This window comes from Diadema setosum, chromosome 11 (genome assembly GCF_964275005.1).
Source record: "Diadema setosum chromosome 11, eeDiaSeto1, whole genome shotgun sequence".
Taxonomy (NCBI): Eukaryota; Metazoa; Echinodermata; class Echinoidea; order Diadematoida; family Diadematidae; genus Diadema; species Diadema setosum.
The window spans coordinates 21,707,787-21,722,742 of NC_092695.1; the positions used below are offsets into that span (position 1 = coordinate 21,707,787).

Consider the following 14,956-nt stretch of genomic DNA (forward strand, 5'->3'; position numbering starts at 1 on the left):
CTCTTGGGGACGCTAAAACAGTCTTCTACATTATCAGCCGGACGGTACAGCGTGTGATAACACGCAAAAGTGTTTTTTGGGGCGGCGCTGTGCCAACAGTTGTCAGATTCTTGACTTTCGAACTCGCGCCACACACTCGCCGCTGTTCAGAAGCACTCGAACACGCCCCGAGGGCCCAGGCCTCGGCCTTATGTCATTAATAAACCAATGAGCGAGTGTTGCGGCGTTGGCGAGAAGGCTTCATTCGGTTGGTATAGTAGCGAAGAGGGGTTGGTGGTACGCACAGCGCATCACGGAGTCATTTAGCTCCGCGACGCAGGCCGGAGCGCACACACACACATGATACACACACGCATCTCGTATAGTAGAACACACGAACGCATCGCATCTCGGAGGCGTGCTCCCAAATAATTCATCGGGCTTCTCCAACTTTTGCTCGTACCCCCAATCTCATCCACGGTTCCTGCATCAATTCCGCATCATCCTCGCCTCATAAACTACCGCACTGATCTCGGAGCCATTTGGGGACACTCTAGACCATCTTAGGCGGGAGCATTTTCTTCTTATCTAACTCTTTGCCATCTTTTTTTTTTCTTCACGAGTTACTGACGGCAGATGTTCGACATTTTTAGAAAGAGGAGCTGTGTAGACAAGGGAAGTGTTTTCCAGGATTTGATTTATCTTCGTCTCGGAGGTCGTAAAGAAGAAAAAGGAGACATGAAGGCGGCTATTTATGCCATGCTGACACTCTTGTTTACAGTAATTTTGCCCATCACTTGTAAAGGTAAGTGGGACTTCTCTTTCTCTTCACACTTCTGTTGCATTTCATGATTTCAGAGCGCTAAAGAGGGTAAGAGGGTTTTGGATTCAGATCGCACTGTCCGTCTTCAATGTCCAGCGTGAAACGTACACTGTTGACCTGGCTATCCGTTTGGGTCCGGTCCTTTCATTGAATGGATGTGAGCAGAATACCAGAGTCTTAGAAGGAAAAAAGAAATCATTTTTTTCTTTTCTAAGGATAAGCTTAATCAAATTAGCAGCCTCTTAAAAAGGGTAAATTATGTCCTCTCCCTGAAACAACAACAACAACAACAACAAAACACTAAGACAAGAAGAAAGAGTAAGTCATCGGTCCTTTAAGTAAAAATAATATCTATATGTCCATCCTAATGTAAACGTATGTAACTTAATTTAGTATTACAACTTCACGCAGTATATCAATATCATGTCTTTGTAACTTTAATGGAATCATTAAAAATCTTAATGTCATTTCGTAAACATAGAGAGTAATTGTGTAGCTGACACGTCTCATTCAACAGTAGGAAGATTAAAAAATATAACCGAAAATCGTCATCTTTTATCCACCAATAGACAAGGATGGGAAATAGATTTATGAGATCGTGTGTGATCTTTTTTTAAAATAAAAAACGAGTCACTTTTGGCACATATTGATTGAACAGTGTGTTCATTTGTCTTCTTAATTGAGCAGATTTTTGTAAAGAGATGATTATTGATGCACTGTAATATCACCTAATTCAATAACATCTTTCTCGTACTTAAAACAAAACAAAACAAAACAAAACTGAAGGTTACTAGATAAACCAGTCAAATCTTTCATTTGTATTCACAGACTTACAGACAGGCAACAAAAATACGTTCAGACATACACACCTTTTATTTTTTTATTTTTACTTTTTGAGTTATTCTCAGCCAACGGGTTTATCCCATTTCCGATTTTCTCGTAGACAGTACTCGTGTCCCGATATCTGCGTTTAGACTGCAAGACTGTGACGTCATATAGTCCTCAAAATAACCCCTGTCATGCAATTTGAGGAAAGGACTTTTTAGTTTATTCAAATTCCATTTATTGGTAAATGAAGCCATCTCTGCTATCCCACAGTTTTTTTTCTTTTTTAATGTTTTAAGTCATGTCCGCCTCGTGGGCGTTGGAATGAAAGTCGATTAATTTTAATGCACCTTTTCAATACAATTGACCTCTGTTCTAAATGAAAGCGTCCTACACCAATTAGTATCTCGGGGGAAAAATGATGTCGTATGACTTTATGAATGGCAGAATGCGTGAACTCGCCACGACTGCTACCTTCCCGAGCCCCAAATGCAAATACTAATGCAGTGGTATATGCGAGGCGTATTTAAACGCTGAGATGAATGCTAAATAAGTACAAGGTAGAACAAGACAACGGATGAACGCTGTAGGGACACGGCTACCGATTCCACTCATAATCATTACGTGTACAGCTCGGAGTGTGACATACTATAGTAGATTTTTTTTTTTCTACAGCAACCTTTGATGCGAGTTCGAATTCGAGTTATTCAAAGACAAGATTCGCGTTCAGGATACAGAGCCGCGCTTACCGATTGCATGCCCCTGTATCGATCACTGGGGTGCATTTCCGCTCGAATCAACGTCTCCCAATCCCAGATCATTACTGTTGTTCTTCTTGTTGTTGTCGATGTCATCCTTTTTGCGTGTTTGTTCCGTTCCCGGGATTTGCCGGCTGAAGCGAACGTCTTGCGGCAGAGAATCCGTGTGCCGTCATGCGCGCTGTTTTTTGTGCATTTTCGTTGATTGATTGCAAGTGCAGACTAACGCGAAACCTTTTCGCGCGCCCACAGTTCACGACTGAACAGACAGATGGATATCACATACATATTTTCAAACACCTTCGACAGCAATACAGAGAGGGAGGGGAGAGTAGGCGCTAACTGCATTTCAGAGGGAGACAAAGCTGAAAAAACCCCTCATACAACCCCATTGCACGAATATTATGATATTGGAGAGGGTAGATAGAGAGAAAGAGAGATGGGAGAAGGGGTATATAGGGGAGAGAAACGTTTAATATGACTTATAGAGAGAAGAAGTTACGGTCACTGCTCCCTGACCTGCACGTCGCGTGATAATGCTTCCCAGTTTTGAATAATTGAATAGCAAACATTAACTTTCAGGATGTTCAGGTCGCAAAACTTGACATGCACATCGCAGTGGTATGTGGATTTTTTTTTACCCCTTTCTCTGCATGTAATGATAATAATACGGAGATCTCAATCGTCACAAATCCTTCTGATGACCTGTGAGTACTTAAAAAGAACCCCAGCAACCTAGAAAATTAATAATACAACTGAGTACAATATCCCCTTAACTTCATACTTCTTAATGATGATGTTATGGAAGTGTTGCCCGTGGCATAGTGTGTGTTGTTGTTTTTTTTTTTCAATCGCAGTGGAAATACTGTTCATATCATCATAATCTGCACGATAAAGATTATTTGCACCCTCTCCCTTCGTAAAGCACATTCTGTACAAACGAAGTACACACCTTCCAATTTGTTCTCATGTAGAATGAAAAAGATTATACCTTTCTCAAGGCGTGATCCATTACCATAAAGCTACTCACGATTCTTATTTGGATGGATGCCGTGATTGCGGCAGCTGATAAAATGGTAGAAAAAAAAAATAAACATGAGGATTATCTAACGGCCTAAGGCACAGATTACCTGCATGAATTATTGTGACGAAAATAGAATGCCACACCAACATTTCTCCATGTCATCTACACGGCAGCTGATAAAATGGTAGAAAAAAAATAAACATGAGGATTATCTAACGGCCTAAGGCACAGATTACCTGCATGAATTATTGTGACGAAAATAGAATGCCACACCAACATTTCTCCATGTCATCTACATCGCACTGTTACATGTCTATATTTCAATGTACATAAGAAAAAGGTCGTCTTGTCTGTATTTCAATATGATCGGCTTTTACCAATGGCTTCACACAGTCTGCTTAAAACGTATGCGCTTTCAAATAAATGTTGCCCTTTAATGTCAACACAATAACGTGATATATAAATGGAAGCAACTTTCTCTCTCTCTCCTCTATTTCTCTCACCCTTTCTCTCTATCTCTCTTCTTTCTCTCTGCTCTGTCACTATATATATCCGCTGTCTATATCCTTCTCTCCCTAGCTCCCAGCATTCCCTACATCAACAACCAATTTCTCAATTATCTTCCTCTATAATCCCATCCCCACTGCTGCGTCAGAGGGAATTTGGAATACAAACATCAACACGTGGCTCATTATTATCATTTTTTTTCTTTCTTTGCAATGATGTAGCAATTTGGCAGAGAGATATAGATAGATAGATAGACAGAGAGGAAGAGATAACCCGCCAAAATGATGGAATGATTGAGCGTTCTCTATACTGCCTCGGATCTTATACTGCACACTGAAGTATACCAACCGATTCATTTCTATGTTTGACTGAAGCCACAACGCGAGGGTATACTGAACGGGAAATCTCCACGTCTCTGTACCCAGCTATTGATATCTCTCCCATGTCTTGGATCGAGGGGCACGGGGGGAAGTAATCATATTGCAATTTTGACTAGGCCCCAGTCATTCGCCGAACATGATGCGAATAGTATTCGGTAGGTCACCCAGGATTCATATATATAGGTGTAATCAAGAATAAAAACAAAAACAAAAACAGATCACAGGAAAAAAAAATGAAAAGATTTATTAGCCCAGCCAATGAAATAAATATCTTGGTTTTCTGTCCAGCATTGCTGTCGTACACAATTCATATGGAACTGATTATTTTCTGTATCTGCGTACTGAATAGGAGGGGAGGGAGGGGGCGGGGAGGGACGGGGAGAAAGGGGTGGGGTAGTGCGTGCGGAGGCTGTCAATGCAAAGTTCACGCAACCTAAAGACGAGCCGGTTGGTATTTGTTGCGGCTGACCACAGCTCACTACGTTCAGTCTTCTCCTTGTCGTTGATACCTAGCACTGTGCCTAAGCTCTGATTTCTCGATTATCTGTACTTGAGACGTTCACATCACCTTGTATCTGATAGGGAATTCCAAAGGAACCTGTAGAGGAGATCAAGGGGAAAAAAGCTCGAACCATTATTCCGTTGCTTCCTTTGAACTCGAGGTTCTTGACGCGAGCGAGAAAAATTCAAGTGAACGCCAGTTGTTGTTCTCCATCCGAGTCACTTAAAGTAAACAGACCACACAGTTCAAAATGATAGAGGCCTTTCTAAATGGAGACCTTTGACTTGAGTTCAAAGAGCCGTGAAAGAGCATGAACATAATAGCCGCTCAGCGTTTCTTCAGAAAGTGCTGTCTCCAATACATTGAAATTGATATGTATTCCTTGATACCATCAAGGAAGGAGTTCGAGTTTTTTTCAAAGCAATGATTCATCAAAATGAAATTAATGACGCAAACACTGTTTTCTTGCCCGATGGGAGAAGGTCAAAGGTGAATACGGGACACTGTCACAGTTTACAATAGGTGTAGAAAGTTATTATAACAAAATGCAAATGGTACACAAGCAATAAAAAGGTTGAGAACGAAACAAGATAAGTATTGGCAAAAAAAAAATCAGTAACAAATCTGCGGTTCACAAAAGGTGCGTATGAAGTTTGCAATTTTCAAACAAAAATTACCTAATTCTATGCGTAAAATTGCGGATACCGTTCACTGATATGAAACTCTAGTTATATATACAATGTGTGTGTATATATACAGGGCTCCACACTAACTTTTATTTTTGGTGGCCCAAAGGCAAACATCCGACCTTTTTTGGTGGCCCGATCAGGCTACCCCATTCTTCATTTCCGAAATTTTGGTGGCCCGACTTGCGTTTTTGGTGGCCTCGGGCCACCGGGGCACCGTTAGTGTCGAGCCCTGATATATAAATATATCAGTCCATTCACACCAGTTCTTTCAGACGGGCTGTATTTGCAATGGCAGAGTTAAACTGAAGTCGCAAATGTGTAGAACACCAAGAAATACGTCGATATCGGAACTGAACAGTACTCACCTCCCACGCTGCTTTCCCACCACTTTCCATTTCAGACCCAAATCCCTCCGCCGGCCTGGGAGAGGCGTGAAATCGCTCCTGATAATGGTGTCGTTTTAGACACGCTCTCATACATTGACACTTCTATTCGTATTGGCTGGCGTTTAAAGATTTCTCCCGAGCTACAGAAAAAGTTTCTTTGCTGTCTGTCGACTTCTGCTCCCCCTCCCGCCTCCACCTACATTCTCTCCAGTGTTCTGCAGATTCAAGGGTTTCTTGCTGCGAGAAGCTATTCCAAGCACATTTCTTTCTCTAAGTATGGTGTCTATTCATTTTGACACAGATGAACTCATTTGCATATGAAATATAGCTCACTCATCTTTAATAATAGTGAGACAAAATTATAACGCACACCCTGAATTACAATGAAGCATTGTCAATAAAGGGTATGATTTCAAGGGAGTGGAATTTCTAATGGCATCACAAATGTGATGATAATTAGAGCGAACATGCACGACGGTTAAAGATTTATATTACTTTTGATAAGATCACGGAAAAGAGGTATACTTGAATAGATTGAGTTGGACCGGCTTATCCCCGCAGCATCTGTTTGAGAGTCAGTCCTCAGCCGGAACGTATGCATGGTTCTTTGAGAACGCATCTAGCGTAAAACATCAATATATTAATGTTATCAAAATATCTCCCAACTCACATAATTTGGATTCTGGTGCCACATCCACTTGCCGAGAATGATCGTCACCGTATTGATCATTCCTAATATGAAGTGCCGATTTCTTTAATTTTTGCTCCATGAACAAATTTAGGCTTGCTGCGCACTTTCACTTAAATGTAACCTGCAAAGTTGTTTTCGTGTATGTGTGTGTGTGTGTGTGTGTGGATATGTGGATATGCATATATGCATGTATATGTGTGTGTGAGTGCGTGCGCGTTTGTTTGTTTGTTCGTGTGTGTGTGTGTGTGTGTGTGTGTGTGCGTGCGTGCGTGTGTGTGTGTGTGTGTGTGTGTGTGTGTGTGTGTGTGCGTGTGTGTAGTGTAGCGTAGCGTAGTGTCATGTGTGCATTTTAAGTTATTGCTGATGTTTCCAGGCCCAAATTGATGTGACTCATCAGGGTTTGGCAGCATCCACGCTGTGAATTGTTTCCAGAAAAGCGTAATGCTTTGCAATTAGTCGAGATATTACATTAAGGAGGGAGGGTGCAGAGAAAGCTCATATGTCGGTCGTGATTCTTTTGCAGACTCGTAGTCACCATAAACTGCGATAATCATCCGGTTGGCATTTGGGTAGGAGAAATGCGAGCGAAATATGACGCGCTTTGTCGAGATCAAGCGGCTCAAATGACATCTCGAGTGTTTTCCCGCGATGATGCAGCCGAGACAGAAAACAAAACAAAAACAGAACACAATCTCTACAAATATGTTAATTTATATTTCGCATGAGTTTTTTTTTGGGGGGCGTACATACACACTAGCCTAGCACATGACCCCCGTAGTGTTGCATTAATAAGCTTTGACGCTCTGCGTGTGTGTGTGACTTGCATTAGAAGTCAAGGGATACGGAGAGGTGACGAAGATAGATGAAACGATAAAACGACCGAGTGTCTACATTCCGAAAGGGAATTTACGCTGCATCCGGCCAAGGGTGGGCAGGTAGAGATGGGCTGAGGTAAGGGAGAAGGAAAGGGGGGGGGGGGGAGGTGGAGTGGGCGAAGTGTAAGTGGAGCAACAGTGACCGTGCATTGTTGCCGTGACTCTTGGGACAGGCGTCCGCGGGTAAATAGCCGGAGACGACACTCGCGCGGGTGTTGTTGCCAGACGGGTTAATATTGTTCTTAACGCTGCAACATCTTAGACACTGTGCCTGAGAAAACACAGCTAGGCACTTGCGCTAAATGACATATTAATCCATCGGGTAGACATCGCATGTTGGCTGTTGGCTGGAAGTAGACTTGCTCGAACATACGACAATGATATACTTGTGCGAGGGTATAACAAAATGACAATTTCCTGTGGTAATGAAGAACAATGAAGAAGGGGTGATGGTGATATTATCTATGAGAAACTGAAAATACTAGGATGAAATCCCCCTGCTGTGCAGGAGTCTTACTGGAGACCTGCAGGTAATTATGAAACAACACAAGTCAAGCATATTCTCATTTACAATATAGTGCTCCTATAAAGATTACGCTAACACAAACGCTCATAGACACATTTTTTCAAGTATACTCTTGGGTATTTTGTCGGTACCTTTGTTTTTGTATTCGTGTTTACATAAATATACGCCTATAGTATAGCATCTCTTTGCTATACGTACATGACGTATGTATATGTTTGTATAAATTATTATATAATAAGGAGAGATATATATTGAACATTGTATTGATACACACATGTATATTTGTGTGTATATCAATACTTTGCTGTTCGACTGGATCTATTGTGACTCAAACTATTCAACATGGCATACTCCTCTTCATGATCGTTGAGGCGTAGGTATGAGCAGACACGCTATTCATTTTCCACGTCAATCCTATTCACTGAGCATTGCCAGAGTCGAAATGGATAACCCCCTCTCCAATATAGCTAGGACAGAAAGAGATACCAAAAGGAAAAAAAAAAAGTCGAGAGAGAAATAATATACATAGCCCATCAATTATGGGCGCAGTATTTCATATTCTCTTCTCTATTTATTCGCCGAGCTAATTTTGATGAGTGGTTGACATATCCTGTTTATTTCTTGTCCAAATACATTCGGAAGTACCATCCATCTTTTCGCACACGTTCGCGTCGATGGATGCGAGCTATACGAGCTGAGTGAAAAGGGGGATCGTCACTTAATCCACCGCAGTTAAGAGCTCCGTGCTCTCTAACATGTATAATGCTTTTAAACTCATACATGAATGCATATATGTATGTATATTTATATATATATGTATATATATATATATATATATATATATATATATATATATGCATACATGTATATATTGATAAAGTTTAAAGCCAATGTTAAACAATGTTTCTCTAGTCTGAAAAATGGGACTGCAAGGTCTATCATGCTCCTAGTTTCTCTCATATTAAAGTGTAAAGCGGAGCCATCGAGAATCAATAGGGTTAAAATCTTATATTTGAATGCTGTCAAATCATTAAATATTTGTGAATAATGGATAAGCTACTTTAAATTTTCCCGACAGAGAGTACATTGCTGGAGCAATGGACAATTAAAGAAAACCCGGGAGTTAGAATTATGATAAAACTACTAGATTAAACAGAATGTTTCTTGTAGCCATAGATAAAAAGATTGAAAAGCTGTGTCTGCCTAAGTGTTTTTCCTCTATTGAGCATCATTCTGCAGCCAATACATTGATAAAAAGTGTCTTTGAGATACACACACATACACATAAACACTCATATATTAATATATATAAAACACATGTACGTGTGCCTACATACATACATGATATGTGTGTGTTTCTAGGGTAATAAAGTAGTAATAATGATAACATTATTGATGAGAATAAGACCATCCCTTGACAAAATGAATACTCAGAAAAAGCCTCTCCATTCTCAAGACTCTAGATCTTTAGTGCATGTACCTTAACATGCAAAGAAGTCATCGTCTGTAGATATGAACGTCCTATTCCATCACACATTAACCCGTCGACCCCCTGCAGCTATTGTAATACCTTGTGCAGGTATGGTGTGGTAGGTCCTATAGTGTCTGTATTCCGCAATGGGGAAGTTTGGTAGTCCCATGTGTGTATTATTCAGGATGCATCTTTGTCTAACCAAGTCAATTTATTCCAGTTATATTCCACCTGTATTTAATAAAGATTTCTCCTTGATGTTTCCTATACATGGTTGTAGAACGTGTCATACTATTGCAACCTTTTATGCAACGTGGCCGTTCTTAGCCTCGGTACAAAGGGAAGGTCATAGGTAGTATAGGCGCAAACAATGTAAGCCGGAAAGGAGTGACAGTGAGAGCATTGGATATAAACGGATACACATTGTCACGGCTGCCAACACCTGCAAAAATCATGCAATTTTTATCGTGGCGCGTTCAAAAACTATGAGATAGAAAGAGAGAAAGAGCGAGGATGATTTTATCTATATAGAAATATAAAGAGAGATAGACAGAGAGATGATTAATGAAAAAATCCCCTGTGCGTTCAGACCACCAACTACTTGGTGACGGTGGATTTTTTTTTTCATTTTTTTTTCGTTGTGCATGTCGCGCACTGTGTAAAGTTTGGATAACCCTGAATTACGTATTCAGCCTCGGATAGTAGCGCTTGAGGGGTTAAAATGTCCTTACAGCCAACCGCGTATAATATTGCCAGTGTTCGATACTAAGAAAAGAAAAGTAGGAAAGAAAAAGAAGAAAAGAAGTAGAAGGAGAGAAGGGAGACGAAATCGCATGTAGTTAAAAGACATTGCCGGAAAAGTTAATCATATTTTAAGCATCGATCCATTAGAAGTAACTAATCTTTCTTGCTTATCTTCCCTTGTGGCGTCCTTTATCGTATCACCATCTTGCAGTGATGCAATTCAAGGAAGCAAAAATTGCCATTTCCCTGATCGATCGCAATCGATTAGTATTTCTCTTTTCGAAATGTATTTGCACAGTGAGTCATTATTCATTTGTGGCAGAAACGGAAAATGGGACGCTCATTGAATTTGGCTAGAGCTGGCGTAATCGAGCAGAAAATACTCCCCTCGATTCTTCACGGAAGAAAAAAAAAAAAGCTCACCCGCAACTCAACAGCAACCAGACAAAAGAGCAGATAAATTGCGGAAGAGCATTAACACGGAGAATTCATATCTACTGAAGATGAATTCTCAATGTGAATGGTAATATTAGTCAAGTTGTAAGCATGTATAATGAAGGGGAAGCTGTTATCCTTCTGTCGTGCATATTTTAGCATCATGGTCTAGAATAATGGCGGAGGACCGCTTGTCACGTGGTTTTCTGCAGGGAACCGCTATGACACAAAACGAGCGCACATCATTCTCTCCGAGATGGAACACATCACTCACTATGTCACGAGCATCATTGCTCCTCTCGCATGGTTCTCTATCCTCCTCCTCTCTCTATCTCTGCCTAGCAACCGAATTCAGAAATGATCGCATCAATTTTCAGAGGAGATGCCATTTTATTCGGCATGATGACATCGAAGCCGATGTACGTCACAGGTATGTGCACATATTCAAAGCTTTTATTATTCATCTATCATACTAGCAAAGAAAGAGCTAGAGAGAGGGAGAGGAAAAACTTACACGCATAGAATTGCCTTAAAATAGAAGTGAACTTGCACTTTCTACCTAAGGTTGATGATAATTTTGATGTTTTCTTTTTTTCCTGAGCAACAGGATTATGATGATCATTTAATCTTTCGCAGGAACAGTTTCCCCGTTTGAGCCCGTTTGAGACCAGTAATAGCGTGAGGAGAAGGGAGAGGGATGATTATATTAATCATATAGCGTCTTTGATGTTCTTGACAATGATCCACGTGAAGCTGTCTAATATTGAACACTAATCCGCTTGGATCCGCTTGGATTTTAGTTATGAAAAAAGAGCATTTCAGCTCCCATTCAGCATGATCTTATTATCATTTTGAATGATACACAATCTTTTGTTAATTTTTTTTATTGACTCCACAAAAGCGTTTTACGGGAGTGAGCCTAAGAACGCGTGTGAGAATACTATGGTAAAACTCTCCTATTTCCGCTAGCTCTCGTGTTTATAGGAACAGAGCATACTGTGCCTTTATTGGTGATCTTACTGAGGTAAAGTCTCAGGGCTTTGGCCAAAGGGACTACCAAAGAATAAAAAGGAAACAAAACAAACTTGTACATGATAATTGTAGATTATGTTTGATAAGTGGCATAAGTGTTTCAATAAGCTGGAACGCAACGAAATCGTTAAGATCGACCGTTCAATTTCAGTTTCAATTTATTTTTTTTTCTTCTACAGAATATAATATCTTTATAGTTTCAACCCAAATGTGTTGCTTTATCTTCTAGTATGTTCAAAGACGTTAAGGTTCCACGAGAAAGAGTGCTTTTAAAGGCCTATTATGGACAACTCATGCACTCGATGCAAAAACTTTGACTCTCTCAGTTACAAAAGTAAAAGTAATTAAAAGCAGGACAGACATTCGGTAAAACGACCACATAATGAGAACATGATCAGAGAGTTGATTTAATAAACTTGGGTAGGCTCACATTATTGTTTTACCCCCTTCCAAATCAGCAGAAAGTAACATGCAATGTGGTTATGTGTCATGTATGTAGAGGGGCGGGAAAATTGTCTCCAAATTGTGGAAGCAGATTCTCTTAACAGCAAACATGCAAATGGAAAGCTACCCGCGCAAGATTGAGTACGTATAGCGAATAAGGGGTATGTCCCTCGTATAACAGAATTAGGAGTTTTCTAGACTGGGGGCCATTAGCTTTGCCAAAGTGTCCTCTTTTGATGCGAGAACGACGAAAATGGGAACACGCGTGCAATGTTGCCGGGAGGGGCAGCCGGCCGCCCGGGATTGGACGGACCCGCCGCGCCGCTACGAACCTTGCCGTTTCGTCTCTGGGCGGATCGTATTACCGCCATGTGATTCATGGCCGCTCCATGTGACGGCGAATTAGCAATGCATAGTGAGGTCATTCAGGAAACTTCAGACCTTTTCCCGTTCTTTCCCCTCCTGTCTTCATCTTTTTTTTTGTCTCTGTTCCCTATTCTCTTTCGAATCCGACATTTCATCACTCACGCTTTGGGTATATAGAGGGGAGATCAGGCCAGCCAATTTGGAGCAGCTTTTGAAGAAGCTTTTGAAATGGCCTGCCACAGTCATTAGTTAGCATTATGATATCGGTTTCTTTCTGCTGAACGATTCATTATCGAACACGTGATACGGGCCTCGCCGCAACAAATACCACAGAGATGTCGTCTCGATGTATTCTAGGAAGCACATCTATCGCCATTGCAGTTATCGTTATTGGTATCGTTATACATGTTATATTACATCTTGGTGGATTATATCCAACCGTTGCGGATGAAACGACAATGCAACATGTAACGCCCTCTTACAGTATTGCGTTTCTACGTTATAGGACGGTGTGACATCGTTGGCCTTGGAGATTGATAATACCCGTCGCAATGCCTATCCAATGCATTTTCTTCATTATTCTTTGATAAGTTAGAAAACAGATAAAATCTTATGTTTCCACCTTGAGTGATTGTCGTCTAAGTAATTACTATAGGAAAGAAAAGCACAGAGACAAAAAAAAACCAAAAAAAAAAAACCAAAACGAAAACATCTTCTAAATTGAGCGCCTATTTTCGTTGTAATTTGCACCACAGTATAGACATGGGCATTCTGTGGAAACAAATTTAGGGATTTCTTTTGCAAGAAAAGTACCTGTCAATTTTGCTTCATTTCAAACTTCATTAAAAAAAAATAAATCAAAAAAAAAAAAAACTTCTCACGTACTTTCAATGGAAAACTCCTTCTTTCGAGCAGTCAAAATTGTTTCGTCGATAATAAATGTATCATGTACATTGGTTTTCACGGAATTCTAACTCCCGTGAACCTTTGGAAGTTTTATCAAATTTTTGCTCTGTAGATATTTGATAAAGAATGCTGTGCCTGTTGATTGTTGACAAATTTTAACCATATACTTTGATATAGTTATTAAGAGACAGAGGATATTTCGGAATGCTGTTTTACTATTTCAAGAAACGATTAACATTGAAAACCGTCTTTGATGTTCATGATTCTACCTTTTCCAGCAAAAAGAAAAAGAAAGAAAGAAAATAATAAAGAAAAGTCTTCGAACGCGTTCCTCAAATGGCAATTACATCTGCGCCCACGCGATCAATTTTGAAACTGCCCTGGCTCAGCCGATATTGTGGTCATAATCCTGTCATTTCCAAGCTTTTTCTCTCTTTTTTTTTTCCTTCTTTCCCCGAGTGCCACAACCAGATTCATCTTCAGACCCAAGATTGCTTCCCGGCGGTACCAATAACTGTCTCATTACGCGCGCTAAGTGTCGCGCGAATTGTGGACAAAACGAACTTTTTCAGGCGTCTCGTTGGGACCATTATTACGAAGAAGCAAAATCTGCACCCTTTTCCACACACATGAACACACCATACATTCCCCTACCCATGCTGTTTACTCGCTCCTCGTACACTGCCTTCAATACCGATAATTACGTGGCTATCATGGTCTCGGGGGCACGGAGCTACGGCCAATAAATACGAGCCCGAGTCCGGGGGAGCGCTCCGGAAGGATTAATTAGACCAGCAACGCCACTCGCCTGTATTAACGGGTTCGATCTAATTACTTATGCCTAAGCGAACATCACGCGCAGTGCGCTGGGCGGGCAGTGGCGGCTGCGACGATGCTGTAGATCTGCTGGGTAGATACCGATACTTTTTTTTTTAACACTCGAGGTGTTTAATCTTACAGAGAGGGAACTTCAAACAAAAAATAACGATTAGTTATTAAGGCTGTACCGTACCGTGTTAACTACAGTAACAAAGAGAAGCCATTGTGATTCATATTCAATGAGACTTATTGATTGATAGCTGTGCGGCGGTGGAGAAAAATACTTCACTTTCTATTGTATACCTCGCTCAGAGATCTTCAAACCATTTTTGTCCCTTTTTTGTCTCTCCTGTGGAGTCCGATATTGACACTGCGCTGTTATCCAGTATAAAGGCATGATTATGATGCAAAATGACAGGCAAAACAACTCAATGAACTAAGCTGCCCTGTTAGAAGATTATAGCCGTAGCGGTAGTATACTTTACAGAGCTACAACACGAAATGCGTGCACGCACTTACGATGTTTACAATGTTGAGAGTAATTTGAGAGTGCGTTTCATGCTTCTACAAATGCTAAGATGCCATTAGCTATGAATTTGCACTTTCCAATTACGATTGCATGAGTTGTCACGCGTGTGCGAGTGAGCGCGTATTAAAGATACTCAGCAGGGCGAATATCAATTTAACATAAGCAGTTTCAGAAAAACACACATATACACACACACACACTTGTCCTGCTTATTTTGTGATGAAAGCTTTTGTTGTTTGAAATAA

General features: G+C 40.6%; 1 protein-coding gene across 1 annotated transcript in view; it reads left to right on the forward strand.

The window, feature by feature from the left end:
- Positions 1 to 615: 615 nt before the first annotated feature.
- Positions 616 to 14,956, forward strand: part of LOC140235076 (carbonic anhydrase-related protein 10-like) — a 92,676-nt gene continuing 78,335 nt past the window's right edge. Inside the window, exon 1 of the mRNA XM_072315112.1 lies at positions 616 to 784. Coding sequence (XP_072171213.1) covers positions 616 to 784 — 169 coding nt within the window. The remainder of the gene's footprint in view (positions 785 to 14,956) is intronic.